Here is a 26798-nt window from a genome sequence, read left to right as displayed (position 1 = left end):
GATATATTTCACTTAGCCACAATATACTACACTTGTAAGAAGAAAATTAGCTTACTTTTGGTGATTTCACTCTTAGTTCCCGAAAGGCTCATAGAAAAGGAAGGAGCAGGTGAAGTTTTTAAGGTTAGGTCAGGTCAGTGGGAAGCTAGCTTGAGGTTTCAAGGTTTCAGGGGAGACCTTGGGAAGCTCTGAACAGGTGTTACTTCTGGCTTGTGCTATCAGTGAGGTGGCAAAGTGAGAACTTGTAACTGGGGTGGTGGTAGTGAGGGTGGCTGTATGATTAGGTCACAGAGAAATGTGGTAAGCCCTTTGCATGAGTAAAGTAGGTGCTTTGTAAGGATTCATTAAGAGCTGAATTTATTTGACTTCAGTTTACAGTGCTGCCTCTCTCCTAGATTTGAAACTAATTCAATAAAATGTACAGATATATAGTGTTAAAAGGTCTCTTTCATGCTAGGCTAGTCTTATAACTCACCAGTCTTATAAAATTAATTAGTTTTAATTTTTTTAACCAGTAAAATAACAGCTGACTTTACAAAAGTAGAAGCTGCTTACTAGCAACAGAGCTAGCCTTCCTACTAACTGCCTGTTGTTTGCAGGCTGTTTGTCCACTGTGTATGTGACACACCCATCATGTACAAATAGTTTTAAGTGAAGATGCACATTGGTCTAGTAAACATCAATATGCCTAAACAACTGTAACAAGCACACTTCATTTTATGACAAGAGGGGCTTTGTTTGTTTGCTCTTTCTCTCTCTTTCTTTTACATATACAAAATCCCACAAATTTAATGTGCGTCAATAACCATGCAGTAAATAAATGTTTTTACAAATAGGGTTTTCTAAATGATAAAAATATTACACTGGACCCACAATTCCATACAAACATTAATGCATGTATCTCATCCATTTTGACTAAATATAGGATTACTGAAAATGTGCTGTAGAAAGGCCACTCTCCTGTACAGTTGTGCAAAGTCTGCAAAACGATAGTGATTTAACGTGATTTCAAAAGCAAAGGAAAAATCCCGCTGTGTAGTTTTTACTTTCTTCTCTACAGCAAAAATATTCACTGGCATATATCTGAACTCTTAGAGATGTAAATACATTCACTGAGCTGTACAGGCAACAGGATAAAGCTGATCAAAAGTAGATTTTAGGATATAGAATAGTAAAGGAGGGTCTTTTCCTCCTGAAAAAACAGCAAATTGTGACTTGTATATTATGCAGCCACACACTAAAAAGCAGCAAGTCACTTTCATGCTGTGGTCACTTTCCAAAACTAGACACATAGAAATGGCAATATGTGAAGAGGACTTTTTCATAGACTCCACCCACTCTATAAACAGTTAAGGACTCTAGGAAAACCTCTAAGTGCTTGATCTTAGGCCATTCAATGTAATAACTCCCTGAATGACTGCCATCCTCTGCTCCTTAGTAGAGAAATCCATTAACGTTTTTCAACATTGTTTTCTCTACTGTAACTTCTTTCTGCCACGACTAAATGCATTTCACTACCTTGCCTGATGTATAATTACAGAAGTTTAGTTACAGACCAAGGAAAAATTTGAAACTGCCTGGAAAATGGACTCATTTCAGTGTATACCTTGTCTTTTAAGAGTTAAGAGTTCAAAAAACACGAGTTTGGGCTGAAATTGTGTGTATGTGTGTAGCTGTTAGCTGCCTTTCTGGGTGAGTTAAGTCTGTTTTAAAAAAATCCATTCTTAAATTCTTCTGTACACAATCAGCATTTCATCACTACAAAAATAAAGGAAGATTTAAACCAAGAAAATAAAGCAGCTCTATCTTCAATTTTGGTCTTAGTTACAAAAACATCTTACAAAGCTTTGCCCTGATACACCATGCAGTGTTCTCATAGATTTGGAATAGTACCTCCATTAACCAGTTAGCACAAGTTAATAGACTGTTAAGACAGATATTAGACCTGAACTTTTCTTATGTTCATGCTCTTCTAGTTTGCTTAACTCTTTTATACGCACCTACATTTCATAAAAATAAAACTACAGCATTAAACTTTGTGCAATGTTTAAGAAAATTCTTAGAACATTTTAATAAATATAAAAAGGTTTAAATTCTTTCCCACCCACAAGGATGTCTGCACCTGAAAAAATTGTGATTTACGGTTGAAGTCTCATTTATATAAAATTAAGTTAAAGGGAGAATAGATGACCTCAGATAGAAAACTGCCTTTTTGTGTTTTTTCTACTTGAAGATCACCTGTTTTCAGAATTGTCTGCAAAAGTTAATTTAAGTCATTAAAGATAGTTGATTTTGCACATGGTAAACATAAGCTGAGCACTGACTGCATATAAAACATACAAATGCTCTTTAAAGACAGTGGTAATGTGACCATGTATGCTTTGTTTCATATAGTTTGGTAACATTAAAGTATAGCTTGTCAAGTATCCAACACACTGATAAAAAAAAAATCTACCTTATGTACTTATTCAGAGTACCAGCAGGTACTAGATGGCCTCGAGTCAGAATGCACTTACACATGTGTCTCAATGTACGAGTGAGTATGTGTTAGAGAGGAAGTGAGAACATCTACTTCAGAAGAAATACTTAGTGGGTCATTTGAGGTGGTGTTTTGACAGATATCCAAGAAAAGGTCGAGGTACATCTGCTTCCATTGTTGGAATTCTTTAGATGTCAAGTCTGGATTGTCTAGGACTTTATCAATAATGGCCACTTCCCCTTCTCTGGCCTGAAAAGCAAAAGAATTTAATAGTTAAGACGGGGATGAAATTTTATCAAAACTTAACAAGCTAATGTGCCAATAAATTCAGACGCTTCTGAGAAACGAACTTGTAGTTATTCAGGCTAAAATCATAGTGTATCTTTTTTCTAACACAGTGGTATGTCTTGAATTGCTTGAATGTGATTTACTTTGTACTCTTAGCCCTTCCTATTTGCCATCTCTGATTATGGAAACCTTCATGTTTTAAGGAAACCTTCCTCAACCTGTAGGATACAGCTTAAAAGTCTCCCATTTCTTCAACACTCTTCCTTAAACACTCAAAGAGAAGCTTACCTCTTTCTGTCATGTCTGTGTTAACATCCTACCCTTGCCATCAAGTGTATTTACCACTGTCTATCTCTTGAGTTACTCTGAACATGTCCTGTCTCTCCTTCTTCATGGTTAACTCCTCATGCTCCAGTGAGAGAAAACAGGGTCCCTGCTACTGCAAATACAGAATACTTGCCCTGTAACCATTAAGAATCCCTTCCCATAGCACAGGGGCCCTAAAATGAACAAAGCCTTTCCCTTTATATTGGAGGTTGGGAATCAGCTGATGAGTAAGCATCACTTTGGTATAACTCTCAAAAGCACAACTATCAACTGTAGAAGAGAATTTCTTCTGTGGAAGGTAAAATAGAGAAAGGGTTAAGACACTTTGAGAAAACCATTCTTTTCTTTTATGGATCTAAGAAAGGGCTAAGAGAATCCTGGAAACCTTCTGCAGGAGAAAAAAAAAAAGCACAGCAGTCTGTCAGAGTCAGGAGGGAAAGAAGACAACAACATGGGTAAGAAGTGGTTCTGGCCAGTGAGGAGACAAGATACCAAATCGGTATGGGACTGATGATGCTGGCAGGTGCCTATGGTGGGATCTGAGAGCTATTCTTGGGCATGTTAAATTGTTCTTCTGTAATGGAAGATTTTATATCCAATTACTTTTCCAGGCCCCAAAGTACAGGTCTCTGTAGCTCCCCATCATTTTTTAACCATGAAAGGGCATTTCTTTTTAGTGTTTCCTTATCTTTCTTTATCCTAGAAGAGCAGATGAATCTAACAGCATGCTATATTAGGTTACTCACTGATCCTTCTTGAACTCAACATTTATAGTGGCATTTCATTGTCATAGGACAAAAATATCATAGGGTTCTTACAGAGCATAAACGACAGAAAAAGAGAGATTAGGAGAAGAGGAAGTAGGATGGTAAAGGAAAGGAAGAGGAGAGAGAGGGGGATGAAGGGAGGTTGGGGGAGGGAGGAAACACAAGAACCAGGTATTTAAGATATTCATATATGGCAAAGAGGTGAGGGACATAAAATAAACTCAGTACTTCTGCAGACTGTCTCATATTGCTTTATTTTGACATTTTTTGTCATATTGTCTTTTGCTTATATATTTTGGATTCAGATTTTGTGTTTCTGTGGGTTTGTGTGTGTTTCTTATTTCTTCGTTTTTAACAGAGAGAAACAAATGGTGTGGAGTTGGGTGGGGAGTATCTGGAAAGAGTTGGAAAAGAGGAAAAGCATGCTCACAATAAATTATATGAAAGAATTGCAACAAAAGAAGGCAAAGCCAAAATAAGATAGAAAGCTAAGGATATCTTTTGAATACAACTGGTCAACAGAATTACTCTTATGAATATTATACCCCCTACACACACTGGTAGAATTGTAGCATTAGCTACTAGTCCATTAACAGCTCCATGGATTCTGATAGCATCTGCACATAACTGATGCTGAATCCTTGGCTGTTATTACCTGAAGACATTTCTTTTTTTTTTTTTTTTTTTCTTTTTTTTTTTTTTTTTTTTTGGTTTTTCGAGACAGAGTTTCTCTGTGTAGCCCTGGCTGTCCTGGAACTCACTCTGTAGACCAGGCTGGCCTCGAACTCTCGAACTCAGAAATCCACCTGCCTCTGCCTCCCAAGTGCTGGGATTAAAGGCGTGCGCCACCACCGCCCGGCAACCTGAAGACATTTCAAATCATTGTTTTTTTCTGTTGTATTCATTTACTTAGTACTCATCTCTATTTCAAAACTACAATTTTTTTCAGAATGCCTAACCACTTTTCACAGAAGTCCTTTGACGTTTTTGTGTTTTGGAATTACTGTGCTCCACCTTCTGTATGACAGTTCTTGTTTGTTTGTTTTGGTTTTGTTTTCACTTTTTGTGTGGTACAGGACCTGCTCAGGGCGTTTGTAGGATAGGTCCTTTCCTCCCTTGCCTCATCTACATAGTAGAGAATTTCCTGAATCAACCTCCTTCAACTTCTGCCTCTCTGTTCCCCTGTCCTTACCACTTGCTTCCCAATCTAGGTGTGACACAGGAAGAATGAAAACAGTGTTGAGCACTTACAAAAGTCTATAATGGGAAGGTAATGTGTGCATTAGGAACTGATAATGCAAACAGAACAGCTATGCCATCTCTACATGGAACATGATGACTCTAGCTTCACTCCACATGTTGTAGTTTATTTATGACACATTTCAAGCCCTTTTAACATTTAACATGCACATTGTGGGCCTTTAATAGCTTTTATAATTATACATAGTGAACTTCTCTTAGGAAATCAAAACAAAAACAAACAAAAAAAACCCAAACCAAACCAAAACAACCAAACTGAGGAGTAACACCAACCCTGCATGTTTTTTAAACGAAGAAGTCTTAAGCACTCCCTGAATTTTCCTAAAACTAAGTCATGTAACGTTTAGTCAGTGTCTTAGGACTTCAATGAAGACCTGACAGGATTCCCTTCCAATCACTCTGCTGTGGGTTCTTCCTGGTTACCCTTCCCTTCCTATAGCTCCCTGTTTTACACCACTTAGCCTATAGTATCTGGAAATCTAGTTTCAGTCCAAGAATAAATCGCCCCAAAGGAATTTATATGTCTGTTTCATATCTTACCTTTAAAGTGCTTTTGAGAATTCTCAGCCTGTGCAGTTTCTCATTCATCACAGGATCATTACACCGTTTTATGAACGATAGTTTGTATTCCATCTTGGTTGAAATTCGATGTTCTCCTAGTGGTGACAGACTGGCTTCCTCCAGTGCCCTGTATAAATCTTGCAAGGAGTCTCCTAACTTTTCTTCCCTATTTTCATCTGAGAGACAGGGGAGCGGGAGTGGGGTAAAGAATGAGGAGAAGGGAGGGAAAGAGACAGATATGCAGTTTAATAAAAAATTATTTTTGTGGTTTAAAAAAATCTAGAAATTGGATTATCTGAAATATAGTCTAATGAATGATTAAGAAAATAGTCTAATACTTAAGTATCTCTCAGAAACAAAACAAAGCAAACCAAATGCCTTACAGATTCTAGTTATATGGGATTATGTAATTATGGACAGCCAATTAATTTAGAAGGATTAAATAGGATTTGATTCAACAAATAGCCTACTGAGAGAAAAATAATCACATATCTTGAATTCAAAGAATTAAAGTATAATGTGTACATAACATGAAAATGTTGCTCCATATCATTTAGTATTTTAAGACAACAATTAAACACAGAAATGGTATTTAATAGAGTTCTCCTGGTTAATTAATACTGAATGGTTTTCATTTTTTTAGATTTCATAAGATGGAATGGTATTTGTTGGCATTTTTGATTATGACTGTCATTATCTAGTAGAATTTTAGATTTCATGTGACTAGAGATTTCATGTGCTATATGCTATAGCAATGCCTAGTACTTCATCAATACAGTAATTGATCAGAAGTTATTATTAAAAATGGTGCCTTTGATTTTCAGGCAGGGGCTCACTGTGTAGGCTAGGGTGGCCTGCAATTCATTATGTAGCCCAGGCTGCTCCCTGCAACACATGAGGCTGGCCTCAAATTCATGGTAATCGTTTTGCCTCTGTCTTCCAAGTGCTGGGATTACAGGTATATAAGCCACCATGCTCAGCAATAATAATGTTTTAAATTAAATTAAAATGAATCACATGGATATATTTGTAAGCAAATATAAGGACATTTCTGACACATACTAACAGAATTTATAACATTTAGAAAAACTATTAAGAAAATACTTCACTTAAAAATTTTGAGGAAAATTGAGACAGTTATAAATATGGATTTTTGATCTAGATGATCAGATGAAAGTCTTATTTTAAAATTGTATGAATAATGATGTTAAATCAATTGGAAACATATCAGTTTGTAATAATATAGGAATAAATGAACTAGATTTTTCTTTGTGTAGCAGCAGGGTCGTATATGGGGAACACTTCTTACACTGGTCCAAGGTATAACTATAGAATGTTATTCATTCCACCATCAATCATGCAATATTAAGCTTTCAGATAAAGTTTTAAAAGTAGATTCCCTAATTAATGACAATACTAGTGAATATTAATTTGTGCCATACAGTAGGGTAAATGTCTAACATTCATGATTTCATTTGATCTTCACCATGATACTAAGAAATCTTCAATTTTTATCAGGAGAGGTCTTTGCTCAAGGTCATAATCTCATATAAATGGGAAAATTAGAACTTCATTATTTAAAGTGTGCACTTAATTAGAGATACCAATTAGTGTGAGACTCTCTTAAATGCATCATTCTAAACATACTTTGCATGCAATCTTTTAATAGAAATTACTACACTTTCCACAGAAAAGGTTTCCAATTGGATACAAACTATACACAGACTATAAGACTTTAATAAGTTGAACTACACAGAAATATTTCTGTATGCTCATAATCTGGCAAGGAAGATGAATGTCAGGGAGAGAACACTTAAGGGAGTGACAAGTTATACTCATGATTTATACCAACTATGGACACCATCCCTTGGATTATGCGAAGGATGCTCTAAGCAGGTTTTAAAAGACTATAGCTAAAACTGCCCCCAAAGTCTAAAATAACACCTTAATTTTTAAGGATTCATCTTTAGGATTAAAAAGCTGTTTTGTTCTTATTTACTTTTTGCTCGTCTACTGAGGTTAGTAGCTGAGAATAGCTATGATCATTTTTTTTCCACTAGAAAATTCGTTATCATCTATCAGCAATGCTATCAGTGTGTTCTATAATAAATTTTCACGCCTAAACATCTCTCTCTTAAAATACGAAAATTCATTTAAGTAAAATCTTTTGAAAATTCTCTGTTAGTTCATCCTTGAACTATTTTCAGTACATCGAGGAGTTTGATGGATGGGTGGATGCAAGCCTATGAAGAGTAGATTTTCAAGTTACAAGCAAGATAGATCCATTATGGAGAATTTCAAATGAGGATGCCTAGGAAGAAAGAAGGCACAAAAAAAATAGTCACTTATGGTCACTAAATGGAGTTGTACAAATAAGGACACATTTGAACAGAATAATTCCATTTCATAAAATCATAATACAGGGAAGGGCACTGGGGAATTATTTAGTAATTATTCTATTTGCTTCAAGGTAAGATTGCATGTAAAGACAGATGCAATTTCTGCAAGTAGGGGTTCGGGTACCAGTAAGAAGCCTAACAGATGGGAATTATAGTAGTTAAGGTATCAGGTGGCATAATGTACTATTACGTTTTCAGTTCTAGAAAGAAGGTAAAAGAAAAAAGGATTTAAATTATAGTTTTAGAATTTAAGGAGGATAGACTTATTTTCACACAGTGAATTTTTTAAAGAGAAATCTTTCTCATGCTACCTAATACTGTAGGGCATCTATATCTTGTTACATTTTGATCTAGTCTGCTCTCTTTCTCTAAGTCTTTTGTATCTCTGTTTCTCCACTTCTCTGCCGGGGATTAAATGAAGGGTCTTGTATATACTAGGCAAATATCCTATCACTGAACTATATCTCAACCCAGGCCCTTTACCTTAACTTTTAACATCGTGGAATACTGCAGAATCTTTAATTTTTATACAATATCAATGAAGTTTTACTTTAAGAAGACTGAGCAAAGATTAAATATAAAAATACAAGTAACTATATAAAAACAAAAAGTTTCCTCGTCCCCTTCTTAACATTATTTGAAGGAAAAAGCATCCAACCAAAGACAACATAATTCTACAAGGAATTTGGTTTGACAGTTGTACAAGAAGCCAAGCATGGGTCTATCTGGGCAGCACATCTGAACAAGGAATCACAATGACACAGAACATGAAAACATTTTGAAGTATAGCAGTTGGATGGTATGGCTCCTACCAGGGATAAGAAAGTCCCTCCTTAGTCCTCTATACACCATACACATATGCAACACTGTACAAGACACAGTCGTGGAATGAGTAAAGACGAGGGACTGAGAAGCCAGGCTACCACAAAATGTCACCAATGATTTAACATCCTAAGACTACACAAAGAGTCCTTTTATTTTCAAAAGAAGGGAGTGAGGGGCTGAGTCACATTATAAATCTGATTCACTGTGCTCAACAGTCAAAACAACACAGAACTCAACATTCAAGACAAAAACAGACCTTTATTTTCTTTTTTAGTTTTCAATTGGTTTTCTTGATTTTTCCCAGATGAATCTCAATTAAGTCTATAGGGCTACTGTTGCAACCGCAAACATGAAAGCACCTTTATTTTCTTCTCTCTTTGCCCTCTTCCTCTTCGTCTCCTTCACATTTCCCTTCAGGGTCCTCTCTCTTCTCAAACTTTGTTTTTTCTTCTCTTAGAAGAAGCTTGCTTAGGAAGATGAGGCAAACACTTGGTGAGGCCTGCTTCCCAAATGAATTTCTTTCAGTGTGGCAGTTCAGCCATTGGAACACTGGCTAAAACTCAGCTCGTTTGCAATTTGAGTGAATGTTTCTGAAAATTGGCAAAGTGTAGACCACATTCAAATAAAAGGACATATATAGGAACCTTCTGCGATTCCCACTGAGGACGTGTAGCACTGCTGAAATGACATTTTAATTGGTGTCTAATTTATTCACAAAAGCTGGAACTATGAAGGAATAAAACTTTCCCCAAATCATATTTATATTTGTAGCATCAAAATTAGGTCTGTGTCAGATCACACGTTAAAAAAGAATCCATTCTATTAAAGCAAAGAACACTTATAAAGTCCCCTTTCTTATATGAAATTTCATTGACTGGTGGATTTGAAGGTCAAAATAAGTTAATTAATTTGCATTCCATACCAAGAGATGATCATTTGTGGCTGTGTCATACTTGGCAGGAGTGAAAAAACCTCCCCTTTGGTGTAATTCATATATTAGGAGTCTAGGAACACGGTGAGGATCACAATAATTTATTGGTTCTCTGCAGGCTACATAGGGTCACCAGGTAGTTAAAAAACATAAAGAAAAGCTCAAACAAAAATTTAGCTAATAAAAAAATACCAGTTTGTTGCAATGTCTTTAAATTACTTATGAGCAGATTATAATGTATTTCTCAATTGCTCCAAAATTTTTGGTTAGTGAATTCTATGCATTTAGGCGCAGTAGTTTCTAAACATTTTTTTTTAACTGTTCACCCATACAGGCTAAAACACTGTGTTGTTCATAGTTCATACACACTTAGTAGTCTATCAGTATATGCTATAAATATACACAAGAAAGAAACTGAAAAAGATGAGATAAAAAACTCAAGGAGAAAGTCTCATTATTTTCTTCTCGTATGTTAATAGACTCTCCTTCAAACATCTATACTGTGACTTCTATAAGGGGAATTCGTGGCACTGACATTTGCATTTCCCATTGTCTTTCTACCATAATGCCTCATAGGCTCTCAAAAAATTCGAATGGAGTGATATTTTACTTTATCAATAACACACTCCAAAGATTCCCCAATAGGTGACTGAGTAATTACTGAAAAGTAATTGTACAATACTGCTCACGTTTTTGTTTTGTTTTGTTTTTTCTGGTAGAAACTAAAGACAATAAAATTTCACTCTTGCCTTCTGATTTCCCTGCCACCACAGTGGCATTGTTAAAGCAGAGTCAAAGATGAAAACAACACAAAGAAATATATCAACTGGACTCTGCAAACAACAATGGGAAATGGATTCTTGGTACATGTTTTGGAAGAGAATTATATTCTTTTAAAAACTGGACAAGAATGTCCTTGTGGAAACAGTTTTTCTTTCTACAACACAGCGGTGTAATGAGCACAGAAGGTTGGAAAAGGTTAAATTACAGATGATAGAGAAGGCTAGACATAGTACTATTAGTCATCAGTCAGTTCTGAGTGGCATTTGTTCTTATACAACCAGAAAGCACTTTGCGGCTTCTAGGCTAATCATATCAAGTACGCAGAATGCTATTTTTGTCCCAAAGGGCAATTGTCATTTGCATTGAGAACACAGGACTATTTTTATGAATACTAATTTACTATCTTGTCACAGAGAATAACTTATTTATATGTAAGGCCACATACTTTTAATGGATTTAATATCTTTGTAAGTTTTATATTAAAGGTGATCAAATAACCTCAGGTTTATACTATAACTTGAATTCTTTTATAGTTAAAACACTAGCTATTTTAATCCAGGCCTTTATATCAAACAACTTGCTATATCTAGTTTTATAGAACTTTGGAGGAGGGGAAGATAGCTTGTTGTATTAGAAAAGATTTTACAAGTTAGCTTTTAGTTTTTTCCTTTGTAGCCAATTAGTTACTTAATAATCAGAAACCAGTTATTCTCTTTTAGGCAAAATAACACTTAAACATTACCATTAAGACAATTGTTTCTCAGAAGGAAAAAAATAATTTTGATAAGTAAAATCCCTTTCTTTAAAGAGGACCAAGCAATGGATATACCTACATTGCTAAGGTTTTCTTTCCTTTTTAGATCAGGTAAGTCCTGTACTTATAAATTAAGTATGTCCAGTGGCTGTAACTGTCATTCTTTTACAATGGTAAAGCTTACTTCCATAAGGCTGTGATGAAAATAGGTAAACCTTAAGTGTATTCTACACATTTTTCTTTTGAGTACTTCTGCCAAATTCAGTAGTTTAATAAGAACTATGTGACAGTGGTTGTCTTTTCAGGGTACGATAGTTTTTTTTTTTAAAAAAAATTTACTAGTGATGAACAGTTCAAATATCAGAAGACTGGCATCCCTAGCGCTGCTTTACTAACCCCTAAGAAGGGATGGTTCTTTGAGAGGCAAACACAGAAATGATTGACAGGATCCAGATTTACCCACATAATTTAGAAAATGTAACCGATAAAAGTGGAAATCTAAGGCAGAAATTTATAATAGGGACAGCTTCAAAGCCAAACTAAGGGATTTTATTTGAAAATTAATACACAGTCACCACACTCATTGAGGAAACCTCCCCAAAATTCTTCAGATCATAAAGTTTTACTAGGATTTCAACAGGGAGCATGAGCCAATAGAATTTCATTAATATTAAATGCCAACAAAATAAATATGACTGATTTCTATATACCAAGAACTACCATTCTTTAGATATACTTAAAACACATGAAAATGGTTAGAGCACAGAGGCAATTCTAAGGCAGATCAATGTGATTTTTATTCACAACACAAATTTCATTTGTGAGAAAGAAGCATAGAATTTTTTCATTAGAAAGATATTTGCTATCAAGCATACTTAGCAAATTATTTAGCTTTCTAAAAAGATCTGGTACCAACTGGTAATATTTTTATTTTTAAGCAATTTATATTTTTACAGGTATTCATATTATGCAATACCACACACTGCAGCAACAGGAAGAAAAACATTTCATAATACAATATTAAATTATTTTTTCACTGCACAGTATGAAATATCCATTAATTAGCATTAAAATCATTACAGTGTATCTTACCCAACTAAAGGAAATTTCACATCTACCACAGAAGAAAAATAAGCAATATTGAGCCACAGGGGACCCAGATACATAGTATTATTAAATAATATCTGAAGCCAGTTTTAAAGACATCCAGACAAAATACTTTTTCAAATATGGAAAACCACAGCCTATATATTGGACTATTTTACAGAAAAAGAACAGCTCATTCCAGCTTATGAGGCAACATCACTTCTATGTAAGTGCCAAGGAAAAGGAGAAAGTTAGTATTTTTTGCTGAGGAATCTAATAAAGCCTGGCATGAGAAATTTCCTTCATTAGTGTCACTGAAAGTAGTCTGCCTTACACCTGATTATGCTTTAATAATATAATAAACATATTGAGTTTCAGAGCAGGGTGTGTACACCTTGCCTTAATAGATTACACTTAATTTAGTACAATACAGCATGTCAAATGTTAAAAATGCAAATACACTTAACACAGAATTTGCTTCCGCTGCTTTGCCTTAACCATTAAAAGTCTTGCCTTGTCACCAAGAGTCCATTAAACAGATAGGATTCTCTAATTATTGGTGCTGATCCCTCTCTTCCTGATGTCAGGAGAACACAACTGAGGTGTCGCCACAGAGCCCTTCCCCAGGCAAGACCCTTTACCCTCTGTTCTCTCATCAAAAGGGCAGTTTTCGGCTATTGTGTTCCATCTTGATTGGCTTTGATCTTATGCTAGTCCCACTGTCGAAAGCTCGAATTCTTCTTAAGAGTGGCCTGCCCCTCTTAATATCCCTTTACGGAGGCCCCCAAATCCACAACACTTGATGATCTAAGCTTTTTACAAGTCTGTTTTCTGTTATAAACAGCAAAGACGAGGCCATTTTAGTTGCTTGCAAGAGGTTGATGTTGAGTCTGCGCCGTGCCGACTCTCTTCCATCTAAATTCTCTAAACATTAGCTTATCAATCTGTGATTCCAATGGGTTGAGTGCCAACAGAAGTGGATCCGATTTGGCATGGAGAGGTTCTACCAACTCTCGCAGTGTATTAGCCTAATATAATAAAGCAGTGATACAATATGATGAAAGACCTGCGAGTGCCATTATTCCAAAGCACATCAGTATTTGTATTAGAAATACCATCATGCAGTACCCATGAAGAGAAAATAGAAAAAATATGTCTAGAATTGCATATGGTTTTAATACTATAATGTCTTTCTGTTGGCATGCAAGTCTACTTGATCATAAATGGGACCAATTTCAATTTAGTTTGTTTGGAACGCCAAGCTTCCAATTATATTCAGTAACAAACAGACAAATCTTTTCCCACCTGTAACTTGTACACACACATCTATAGTTTGAATCAGAAAAGTTGGCTATTCTTCACACAGATGCAAAACCATCAGTCTTTTTTTAAAAACCGAAATGGATTTCTATGTGTTTCCTCATTTTCACTCAGTCAGAAGGTATGAAGAAGGGTTTTCTGGTCTTTTGACCTGAAGGTTGTCTTACTACCTTGACACAAACACTACTGTCTTGACTCAGAGGAAGTAGTCTAGCTAGCACTGTTCTGATGAGGACACCTCACAGTAAGTGACACAAAGTGAAAAGAAATGAAAAGCTACAACAATAAGCATGACAAAAGATGATTTCATATCTGAGCATTAGCCACACACCAAGGAGTCTAAAACTGGAAGGGAATAATGTTTTTGAATGTCTGCAAAAGTGAGGACAAGTTCAGATAAACTCTAGTCTCTCTTTTGTTCATTTTATTCTGTATCTTCAGAAATCCAAATATTATCAGCACACACACAGCAGCAATGTTTGTCATCTGTAGCATTAGGTAGAATTTTATCTGCTGTATCATGTCAGTGTAGTTTTATCCCCAGAACAAACAAAGGGAGAGAAAGATGAGAGAAAGCATCCTGTCTATTGCTACATCCTGTAGAAAATGGGAAGGAGGAAAACTGAAATATAGAAAAAAAAAGAAAATAAAACAGTATTTTTCAATAACTAGAAGGAACAATTATCACATCATGCTATGTGCAGAAAGGGAGATGAGAACTAAGTAATTTTTCTATGTAGGTCAAGTGAAATAACATGTAATAAATACTTCATCATTTAAAAGACTATAATGCCGGAAACCTATTTCTAGGTTTCCTAGCACTGTTTAGTAAGTACTGTCTGGTATAGACTTTCAGGCTAGAAAATCAGAAGCAATCTAACCTGGGGTATAAAGTCATATCTCAATTTAAACTATCCTTAATTTTCTATATAATTATTTTGTAAGTTTTTTTGACATATTCATCATTTCCTTATAGAAATAATATTACATGAATAAATAATGTTACATGAATACTTTCATTTCTAGTATATCCCCTAATGCATATTTAATCCATACTAAACAGAACTAGAGCCCTGGTAATCAGGTGGATTTAATTACACTTACAATATTGTTTCTATAAGATTACTGAATTTTATACAAGATATTGAAAAGTATCTCCCCAGTTTAGACAAGATTATGGGGTAGAATCATTATTTCAAAATGGTAGGAGTTCATTACCAGTCTGTTAATATTAGCATGAAAGAAAGTAACTCCCTAAAGAAAGGTATATCTTCAACTATTTATGGTAAGTATCACTGACTAGAGATTCTTAAGAATGGAGGTGTTTATTAAACACAAATTTCTATGCGGTACTTCTCACCTACTGGATCAGGATTTCTGAGTATGGAATGCTGGAATTTGCTCTTTATACAAGTGGTGTCTCTTCTACTCGCTGCAATTTGAGATCTACTTCAGGACAGTTGGACTGGCAAAGGCTACCTGATGGGTAGAGTTGGTTGAAGTAATATCAGTGATTATCCTGTATATACAAGTAGTTTCTAAGTGATTGGCCTTGAGGTGGGAGATGTTATTAGCATTTTATTGCAGTCCTTCCATCAGTGGAACACAATCACTCAGCTAAATCAAGTTCAAGATTTTTGCTGAAGAATGTGTTGGAAATATCTTGGTCTCCTGAAATTATGAAAAAGGAAAGAAGTCTTGATAAACTTCTTGAATAAATTTTCGATTGCTAAGATTTTATGTTGAGTAAAATAATGCCCATTTATTTTTGAGGCAAATAGAACAACTACAAAGATATTCCTAGACTCAGCCCAATTGAACCAATTGCATGGTTAGATATGTGCATTATGAATGTAAACTAAAAGCATTGGCCATCCAGGTCAATCACAAGTAAAGGCATAAAGGGCTAAAGGTGCATGCCTCAACTATAAATGTAACATCATAACAAACATAAACAGACCCACTTCAAAGTGAGACTACCCTATAAAAGTCTAACTTTGAGCTGAGAAACACTGTGGTCTGAGAATACAGACCACATTATCAACTAAGCAGGAATCATAGGGGCTCATAGAGACTGAAGCGAGAATGAGGGAGCCAGTTTAGGTCTGACCTGAGCCCTCTGCATATATATTATAGTTGTGTAGCTTGGTATTTTTATGAGACACCTAACAGAGGGAGCGGGGACCATTTCTGACATTTTTGCCTGCTTTTGGGACACTTTTCCTCTTACTCAGCTGTCTCATCCAGCCTTAATATGAGGCTATGTGCCTAGTCTTATTGTAACTTGTTATGCCATGTTTGGTGGATATCCTTGGAAGGCCTGACCTTTTCTGAAGGGAAACAGAAGAAGAGTGGATCTGAGGAAGAATGGAGGTTGGGATCAAGACTGAGAGGAGAGGAGGGAGGGGAAACTGAGGTCAGGATATAATATATGACAGAAGAATAAATAAATAAATAACCACAAATCTGATTCCTCCATTATCATCCAATTACTATTTTTAGATACTTCAGTTGAGTAATGGAGAGATAGATGGCTTAGCTATTAAGGGATAGCTTCAAGTATTTGAACTGATATTATTTTGATAGTATTAACAAAATTGTCATGTTAAACTCTTTTTCTGAAGTTTTCCTTCAGAAGTATTGGTGGGTGTTAGTCTACTCACATTAGGTTGCTTTTGTGAAGGATTTTATAACTAATGAATACTTATTTTAAAATAAAATCTTTAAAGTCCTTAGTTTCTGCTGCAATCGTTAAAGCAGTACAGTGGCTAGATTGTGAGTGATGAACACACTACACGGAAAACTAAACTTCCCCAGTTCTTTCTAGAGAAGGAGAATGTATGTTGTAATGTAAGAGATTTAGACTTTACAATGACTTCGTATGTTTCTATCAAAAGGAAGTAATTAGATAATATGATAATCAGTGTGAAGTGACTTAAGTGATGAGAACTGACAATTTGGTGACTATGTGAGCCACCCGACACTTTATCTGTCATCATGTATAGCTTGGCCAAAGTGAAAGAAATGGGGTTGATAAGTATCTATCTATCTATCTATCTATCTATCTATCTATCTATCTATCTATCTACCTACCTACCTACCTATCTAATCTATCTACTTACTTACCCTGGATGTCCTGGAACTTGTTCTGTAGACTAGGCTGGCCACAAACTCACAGAGATCCACCTGTCTCTGCCTCCAAGATAAAAGCCACAACTACCTGGCTTAAGTTTATTTCTAAATCATTTCATTTAATAAGTTCTCTTTTCCTCCTTCCAATCCTACTATGATACTTCTTTTTGAGACTTTTTAAGACCTCATAAGTCCTTTGAAAGGCAGTTTTTCCTGACCTGAACTTGAGTTCACTTAAGTGATCGGGTGGTAAAAAATGTCTCTAAAGCCCTGATTACATTTTCATCTCAGAAGCTACTGAATATGACCATTGCACTTGACTTGAAGTCTCCAAATTGAAATTGCAGTAGGACAAGAGCTAAGATAACTGGGGAGATGAGGTACTGAAGAAAAATGTTGCATGTCTTCTTTTTAGGTCCTTTGACCAATTTGCTGATGAGCTAACTTGAACTCTGCAAAGTAAATGTTGAAGCTGGGGGAAGCATAGCTTTCCTGCCCATCTTCATTAGTGGCAGTCAGTGGCAGAACTTCCCAATTATTCAAAACATAGTCTAAAAACAAATGAATCTATTTGTGTTTTCTAAATCATCAACAATATCTTTCCAAGTAATATCTAATAGATATACCCTATAGCTATTTCTATAAGCTCTCCTTGATCACGTTTGTGGCTCATGGGATTGTATCCAGAGCCTCATGGATGGTAAATGTGTAGCCTACCTCTGGGCTACCTCCACAGCCCGACTCTACTTTATGCTTATTTTCATATTAAATTTTAAACTACCCTCAAAGTTCTGCCATATGGTGAGAGAACTATTATTTTTAAAGAATGTCATTCAGTGTTAGTTCCAGTATCATGTTATCCTAGGAGAGCAAAGGGCGGCAGGGGGAGGGGAGGCACTTAATCTGAAGTTAGTGAAATCTAACTTTTTTCCAACAAGAACATAACAGGTGGTTGTGCGGGGGGCAGCAGTGAAAATATTTTAGGAGAGTAAGAAAAGGAGTTACTCATACTCTTAAAAATCTAAAGATTACTTCCTTTCAAACTACCTTGATTGTAGAACTTAGAAATGCATTTTTGCTTACTGTTTTTGATATAGGAATATTTTAAACATTGCAATATTGATTTTCATCTTTCAATAACTTCTAAATGTTAATGCTTTATTAATAACCTCCTTGGCATGCCAGTCTGACATTTGGGATCATTTACTCATTAACAGCTCTGGCAAGGAGATAAGCTGCTTTGGGGGCACTGCCAATTGAGTTTCAGGACCATCAAAAATATCTTCTCCAGCAAAGCAAATGCCAAGGACAAGCAGAAAAATTCAAGAACACTAACATTTTGTCTTTACTTCAAATCTGTTATAGCTAATGTAACATTTTCATACTTATTTTCTAATTTATAATTATTATATCATAAAGCTCCTTTGTTCAAATAGTTTCACAATTAAATACTGAAATTCTCTTTCAGTGATATGTATTATGTCCTTTCCATGAAAATATTTGGCAAAAACCACTGCAAAACTGTAGATATAAAAAATGTACTACAGATGAAACTAATTAGTACAACTTTTCTTCTTAATTAAAAACCCAAGTTAATGAGTATTCATATTTAATCTTATCTGTATTAAAAATGAATGGTTATTAGATTTTATACCAGCAAACTCATCCAGTATTTGGGGTAGAAAAGTACAGTATCTAGCAACCTATGAGGAGTATTCCATTTAAAATATTCCATTACATATGAGTCTCATTTCTCCTTCTGGACAATATTGTATAAAATTCCTCTTATAAAGAAAATTAAAGTTTACTTAAGAATTACAAAGATGCTGACTTTCAGTGTTCTTAGGGAAAACTATGAATGGCTTTATAGCTACTATGAAAGGCTGCCATGCCTGTGTTTAACATTTATTATCACATGTTGAATTTTATACTCACCAGTATAATTACAGAAACGTGGACTCATACACAAACTTAACTAGGGTGAGAGTTCCTTTTATAAAATTCAAATCTTTGAAATGTCAGAAGGTTCTCCTGAACTTAAAATGTAATTTTTATTGAAACATGAAAGAACTTTAATCTTAATACATTTGTTTCTTATCTGTAAATTAATCAATTTCATAGTGGTTGATGGAGTTACATTACTTGTAATATATTTCAATAAACAAGAACTCTGTATTTCACTGATTTAAATATTTTTATGCGTTAGATTTTATTTATAAAAGACTATGTTGCCTTCTCTATCATGAAAATATGCAACTATGAAGGAAAAAGGCTGTTTCAAGTCATTTTTTATTGCATAGGGACATGCAAAAAGGGGTATATTTGGGATTCTCAACTTTCATTTAAAACTCCATTACCATTTGGTTTGATTACTTTGTTTGTGGGGTAAGGGAAGAGCAAACCAATGATAGTTATGGAGCAGTTTACCAAAGAACTCCATGACAGTGGTCTTATTTATTTTATGTGTCTATGTTTACGTTATTATCATCATCATTATTGTATATAAAAATATAAGAACACACATAGGACTACATTTAAGAGTTCTTTGACACATATATACATATTACTATCACGAATGTCTGTATGGACACATATACACATATATACATATGAACACATTGTAAAACATACTGGATTTTATATGGTTGAAGAGTTACTTCATCAAACATCAACATATGATGTTATATCTAGATTTATCATGAATTATTACATCAACCCCTTCTTAAGACCATGAATACTAATAATCAAGTTTCTAGAACAACTTATCTCTTGATTTAGTTAAGGGCACAAATCTAAAAGACATCAATCTTCGATTTTGAAGCAAATTCAGAAAATCTCAAACTAAATTAAAAGTAGCTTCAAACCACCAACAAGTAGTGTATCAATCACATGTGCTTATTACTATTTAGGAAGGCTGTCAAATAGTTTAAAGTAAGACATTGTTTCTCAGCAATTGACTAAGCAGAGTACACACCATGAATAGACATAAAATCAGAACCTAGCCAAAAAAAAAATGTCAGGATGACATTTTTTTCTTCCTTATTGTTTATCTTCAGTACAACACTAGAGAGCCCATTTTTTCCCTTTGTGGAAAACCAATAGATACCTCAAAAGTATAAGTAGCAACTTTTCTTTAACAAAATAATATATTTTAATTATAGAAGGCCTTGACAACCAAGAATTTAGTTTTAGCCATACTAGCAATGATTACTGATCTTAGTATGTGGGCAGATTGGTTACCATGGTGATGAAAATGCCATCCTGGGAAGTATACACTAACATTACACTGCTCCCCATAGAAACAGTCTGGAATCAAATGCAGCTTCTAGATTTAGCATGGCCAAATCTTGAAGTTCCAATACTTTGGCTCAGGAGTTGCTAAAGCAACTTACCAAAAAGGTGAGTTACAGATACCCACATCATATTGTCATTAAGATGTCAGATCTAGTCTTTTGGGGTGGCAACTATCTGCAACTTCAGCACTTGGACTGTCAAAGCAGAAGGGTCTCTGAACAGTTCTGGTCTGGGGTATGGTATAAAATGAGATCCTGCCATTTTAATTTTAAAGACATTTTCCTTGGACAAAATTTCTCATTTGTGATGGATTCTCTTGATAAGACTTCTTCACACTCCTAGACATGTGCCTTATGTGCTCTTTTCAATTTTTAAAAACTCTTGTCTGACCAGTGAGTATTGCATGAGATAGGTGTATGTATCTGTTACTGGCATTATTTAAATGTGATATACTAACGTTTCTCACTTTGGCCCACTTACTGCTACCTGGCAGGCTTTTTAATCAGCGCTACAATACAGATTCCCCTAGGAGGCATGCTCTAAGCATACATGATACTGTTAAATTCTTATTCCCTACTTGTGGGTATTCATCTTAGCAGGTTAGTTTATCTCCAAAAATAAATGGTAATGTTCAATAGAGGGAAGACCAGATCTTAAATTTAAATAATTTGAACGATTTTTGAAGTGGTCTCTTCACACATATTCTTCTATATCAATATATCTACTTTGCCAACAGAGGGTTCTTTCTGATACATACGTCTGATTACATTATTTTTCTATTTGTATCTACTGAAATCCTCATGTTCTCTGAGATATAATGTAAACTTTCAGTTATGGCATGCTAGGATCTTCAGAATTTAGTTCCAACACAATTCTTGTCATAGTTCTACTTGTCTATATTCCCATGCCAAATGTCTCTAGATTATTTTTTGGTTTTATCTGTGTATCTATGTTTGATGATAATATTTTAAAATTATTAATTATATCCTAGTATTTGTTTGTGTATGTGAGTGTTAATGCTTGTTGAGGTCAGAGGCTTCAGATCCCCAATATGTGGGTTCTAGAAACTGAACTCAGGTTCTCTCCAGTATACACTCACACTCTTAATCACTGAGCCATCTCCCTTGTCCCAATTTTAATTTTTTCAAACCAGGATATAAAATATATCCTTCATTTTCTTTCTTTGAGGTGAAATCATCTAGCTTAAATGTGAGGCCCTGTGAAATTATACAGAGTAGAGCTACAGGAGCTCTTTTACATCCTTTCACTGAAATTAAATTACTATTAAGTGTTCATTTTTAAGAACACTTGGAAACTATACTTTATTAAAATGGTTTTGCTTTTCTATTAGATGATAAACTTTCTTTGTAATTTAAGGTTGATTTTCTACAACTTACTATAGTAGAGACTTAGGACACAGGGGTGGGTGCCTCCAAAAATATTACTTGATTGTATTAAATCACCAAAATGTTTTTATTCAATATTAAAGGCCATGGGGTACAAGCTGTACATTAAGTAACTATCTTAAAGAACTGCTTGCAATATCTCACCTCACTAGAATTTCAACTGAAATAAGAAAATATATTTTAGAATCTTACATGTGAATCATATGGCAGAAGTAGAATTTTGGGGAAGATAAGAGTCTGAAATCACAAGTGTTATTTCTGGCACTTCTATGTTAAGGAAGAATGACTGAGGCCTTACGTAAAGTAATAATATAACCATTATTATAGGGATTTCCTTTGAATGGCCTATGGTGCCAAGTTATTTGTGCATCATTAATATTAGAAATAGATAAAGTGAGAGAAGGCAAATAAGTTATCAATAGAGCTCATAAATATATTCTGCAACAGTCCTTCCTTTATTGACAGAGGCTGATTAGAAACAGGAAATATCTTATGTACATTACTGCCTTGGGGGAGCTGTTGATAGGCAAATGCTTGATAGGGTAGGTTTATTGCTATGTTTAGAAATTGGTCCTTTAACTAGATTTTGAGTGGCTACTTTTCCTTTAATGCCGTGTAAAACAGGAAAAATAGGTATCATTGTAACATAACCATTAGTTATTATAAGAAATTTAAATGTCATATTATAAACCTATTTATATCTAATTTCCCCTAAACTCTTAAAGATGTAACAAAGAGTAGTCAAGTTTCACTCAAATGTTTGAGCAATTTACTTATCCATTCATTACTTTCCAGTTTTCATAGTATGACATGCTTTTATGAAAATTGGGTTCAGATCATTTTAAGTCTACATTATCAGTTTTCAATCATTAATAAGATCTTATTTCTTATAATATCACTTGTTAACTTACACAGTTTTTCTAAAACTTCAATTTTTTAATTAGGCATAATTAAAAAAATGTAAGAATTGGTATTCTTTTGAATTTTACTTTTTATTTTTAAAATTTTTTTTAGATTTATCTATTTTATATATGTGAGTACTTGAATTATAATTTTTGCAACAGGAAAGATAAATGCTTAAAAACTGTTCACTAATGTGACTACAGAGATGGCTTAGTGGTCAAGAGTGGTTAAAATTACTGCTCATCCAAATGATATAATTTGGCTTCCAGCACCTATATTAGCAGACTCACATTCTCCTGTACTCTAGTTATAGGGAATACATTGTCTTCTTCTGTTCAATGTAGGCACCTTCACTTATGTACACATATTCCCCTATATATACACATATGTATAAAATATATAATAAAAAATAAATCTTTTAGTAAAAACATAAGAATTAGTATTCTATAATACTTGATTAAGCTTAATGGTCACTTACACTTTCATTTAATTAGGTTATAAAGTCACCTGAATTATGGGCTACTGGGGGTAATACACAGTTATGTCAGACAGTCTCAATTTAAGACAAATTTTGATTTTTAGAAATCAAGCAATAACTTGAATAAAAGTTTTGTCAAGTATATTAATATAACAACTTTCTAATTGCAATGAAACAAGTCATGACAGAAAACTTGGGAACATTTTATTCTTTTTCACATCATAAAAATCCCAGATTGCTTCTATTCTTTAGCCATAATAATTCTGCCATTACAGGAAAAAAATCATCATTTTAATGCCTCTACACTCCACTGAAATAGTTTATCAACTGGCTAAAGGTACCTTATCTGATATCAGTGATCTTAATGTGCTAAAAGTAGTTCTGAATATCAGTAATGGACTTCCTTACCCTCTTCAGAAACTGAAGACAGATTTTGTATCATCACTAGATTACTCTAGTAATTACTCTAGTAGATTACTCTAGTAATTTATTTAGACAATAAATCATTTGTGTACTTTGGCTGTCACATTCCATTATCAGTGTTGGGAGGTTTTTTTTTTTAATTAAACTGGAAGAATAAGAAAGTCATTTATGAACTCATTGCTAAATATAATAGGGGAAGTGCTAATTTTACCAGAACTTTAAAGTAGTATTTATTTTATTTGCTTTTTTGATCACACAGCAATTAATCAGAAATCAGATTCTGGAAATCTACATCTTTCTTTCCTCAATAATATACACTATTATATATATATATATATCTTTAAAATGATTTTTATTTAATATTTATTTATTCTGGGATCTATGACAAAATATATACAATATGTTATATATCCTGTTAAATACATGCTTAGGGACTTAGGCAAATAATGTTTTGAAAGGCTAAATCAAGCTTACATATTGACTTTTGACATCAGGTAAGCTATGATTATTATTCAGTTGGAAAAGACATAACATTGGGATGTTATACAAGGCAGCTTAGAGAAGAAGTATGTGCCATCAAATCTGACATCAGTCTCTGTATTAGATTCCAAGTATTGGATACCCATTAGACATGATACCAATCACTTTACTAATGGGCAAGATAAAATTGTGTACCTTTCACCTACTATGCTCTCTCAACTTCCAAAACTATCTTATTCTTTCTTCCATAGATAGATTTTAAACAATTTGCTGTTTTTTTCCTTTTAAATCTAAATTGCTAGTTTCAGATTCAAAAAGAATATCAAATACTCAGAAATCTAAGTTTGTGTAAATACAAGGAAAACTTTTAAAATGTAAAAGTTTTTTTTTTTTGGACACGAAAGCTCTGAAATCCTAAAATATTCAAATAGAGGCTCAATAATAATTTTTCCAGAATAAAATGCTGTGGAGAGCTTTTGGGGCAATTTCTAGAAACTTGTCAGGAATTTGACATTGGGTCAGGACAGGGAAGTAAGCTCAGGCAGGAATTTGACTTTGGGCTAGAACTCAGAAGTAGGCTCAAGATGAATACAGCTGAGGAATGTGTTCTTTTATCTTGATGGGTCTTGTTAAGACTCTGAATACTGTAATCCTGGGATCTTTCAGCTATGTTTGTTTGTTCCTTACCTACATCTATGCTTTGTTTGTTCCTTACCTATCCTGTCTATGCTTTGTTTGTTCCTTACCTACCCTGTCTATGCTTTATTTCTTCCTTACCTACTTTGTTTTATGACTCAGGACTGACTATATTCTTTGTACGTACCTAGAATGATATAAAAGCAGACCAGAAAAAAAATAAAGCTGCTTCAGCCTCAGAACTGGCTGGGGTCATGCTACATTGTTGTCTTATTGTCTGTTTTCATTTTAACTCTCACCCCCTCCCTGGAGAGCCCTTGATATACTGATCTGGCTTGGTCAAAAGGCCTTTCTTTTTTTGGTGGGAGGATGGATAAAAACTGTCTTAGAATTCTTAAATTTGATTGTACAGAATTATTATTTGTAGTTAAATATAGCATGACATACATTCTATATTTACCTCAACAAAAACAGCTAATTAGATGAACCTTTCCTTATTCTAAATCATTTTCTAATGGACTCTGTAGTATTACTGGAGAGAAAAACTGATAGAAACACATTAAAAAAGGATACATCCTATTGATTTAAAAGCAGCATTCAAAGTAAGTTAAACATTATTTCACTTAATCAGCATTTTATTGATTTATCTTTGGAAATGTAAACCTTTTCCTGCCTTCAATGCTGAGGCATGGTCCTAATTAAGTGAACAAAAGCATATCATAAGCCTCAGTACCTCAGTCCTAATTAAATTAACAAAAGCATATCATAAGCCAAGGTTCCTCAAGATGCAAAATCTAGAGGAGACTTCCCAGCAACTATACATAGTGTACAAAGACAATAGAGTTCAAAGCGAGGGATGAGGCTTATTGTCAGATTTGCTGAAGAGTTATATTAAACATGCTGATTCCATGCTGTCCCTCTTCTTTTTAGGGAAAAAGCATGTACATGCCTGAGTTTGATATAATTAAAGGACAATAAAAAATAGCAGACATGCCAGGGGGAAGAAGATAAAAAGCAAATTTAGTGATACTAAAATCATAAGTTATTTTCTCTCACTAAGAATCACAGGGTGCATGCTTTAAAACATCTATTTCACAAATCATAGAACAGACTGTGTGATGACAGGGTAAAATAACACAAATTTAAGCAAAATTTGAAGAGAAAAGACATATAAGAGCCATGGATGACAAAATTTGGAAGATATAACTAAATAGACTTAAGACCTCATGCAAATATATTCTGTGGATGATTTATCCATAGACAATAGCACAATAAAACATTAGATTTAAAATTGCAGGATAGATTTTAAATGGGGAAGAAAATTCAAAATCTTTAAAATGGGAAAGTTAAAATATTTTTTTTCTGATAACATGGTTTTATAATAAGTTGAAGCATGTTCTAAATGAACAAAATCTTTATCAATAGCCTATAGAATATAATATATCCACTTTATTGTGTTATACATTTGATTTGTAATTAATCAGAATAGCTGAGCAACCAGAATGCTTATTTCCAAGCCATGACTTTTAAGGAGTGAGCTAAACCAGATATAGATATTAAGGTAAACCCACCTCCAGTCTTGAAAAGTTTGCACAAATTATAAATAAATTAAAATGAGAACAGATTACATTGTGCTGTTTCTCTAAGACTCATTTTTGAAAAATTGTTGATTATATATGAGAGAAAATTATTGGCACAAAGTCAGAAATTTGCTATATATTTTGAATTACTTCGTGTTTCCTTTTACTAAAAATGCAAATTTTTGTTGGAGTCAGACTTATTAAATGATATAGTATCTGTTATCTGATATGTGAACAATAAATACCTATTGAAGGAGTGGGCACAAGTTTAGAGCGAATTGGATCATATATTTTTACAGTAAAGGAGAATTACAGGAAATAAATTTAGTTTACATCTCAGTAGATTAGATCTAGACATTGAAATGTTATAGAATTCATGATTGGGAATATTAAATAATATATAAATCACATGAAATGACAACTTTAGCTACAGTACTGAATTATATTAAAATTTCTGTGAAATAATTCAATACATTTTATTTTACTGGCGTACCTATATCTTGTGTTGGTATCAGAAATACATTCACATGAAAGTGTCATATTATACTGCATGGGAAAAACATTCTAGGAGTTCTGAAATATGAAGCTTAAACAGTAGATATTATTATAACTACTAAGAACTTTTTTCCATCAAAGAAGAATACTCAGAATATAATTGAGTTGTGTGTGTGTGTGAGAGAGGGAGG

The 26798-nt window shown here is 34.1% G+C and overlaps 1 protein-coding gene across 1 annotated transcript in view; it reads right to left on the bottom strand.

Moving 5' to 3' along the window:
• Window positions 1–115: 115 nt before the first annotated feature.
• Cnksr2 (connector enhancer of kinase suppressor of Ras 2) overlaps window positions 116–26798 on the bottom strand; it is a 185811-nt gene continuing 159128 nt past the window's right edge. The window contains exons 21-22 of the mRNA XM_028772673.1: window positions 5662–5858; window positions 116–2728 (exon numbers count right to left, since the gene is read on the bottom strand). Coding sequence (XP_028628506.1) covers window positions 2513–2728; window positions 5662–5858 — 413 coding nt within the window. The 3' untranslated portion in view covers window positions 116–2512. The remainder of the gene's footprint in view (window positions 2729–5661; window positions 5859–26798) is intronic.

The sequence above is a fragment of the Grammomys surdaster genome, unplaced genomic scaffold, assembly GCF_004785775.1.
Source record: "Grammomys surdaster isolate TR1022 unplaced genomic scaffold, NIH_TR_1.0 217, whole genome shotgun sequence".
NCBI lineage: Eukaryota > Metazoa > Chordata > Mammalia > Rodentia > Muridae > Grammomys > Grammomys surdaster.
The sequence above is the reverse complement of the archived record's forward strand: the minus strand, read 5'-3'. Positions and strand labels throughout refer to the sequence as shown.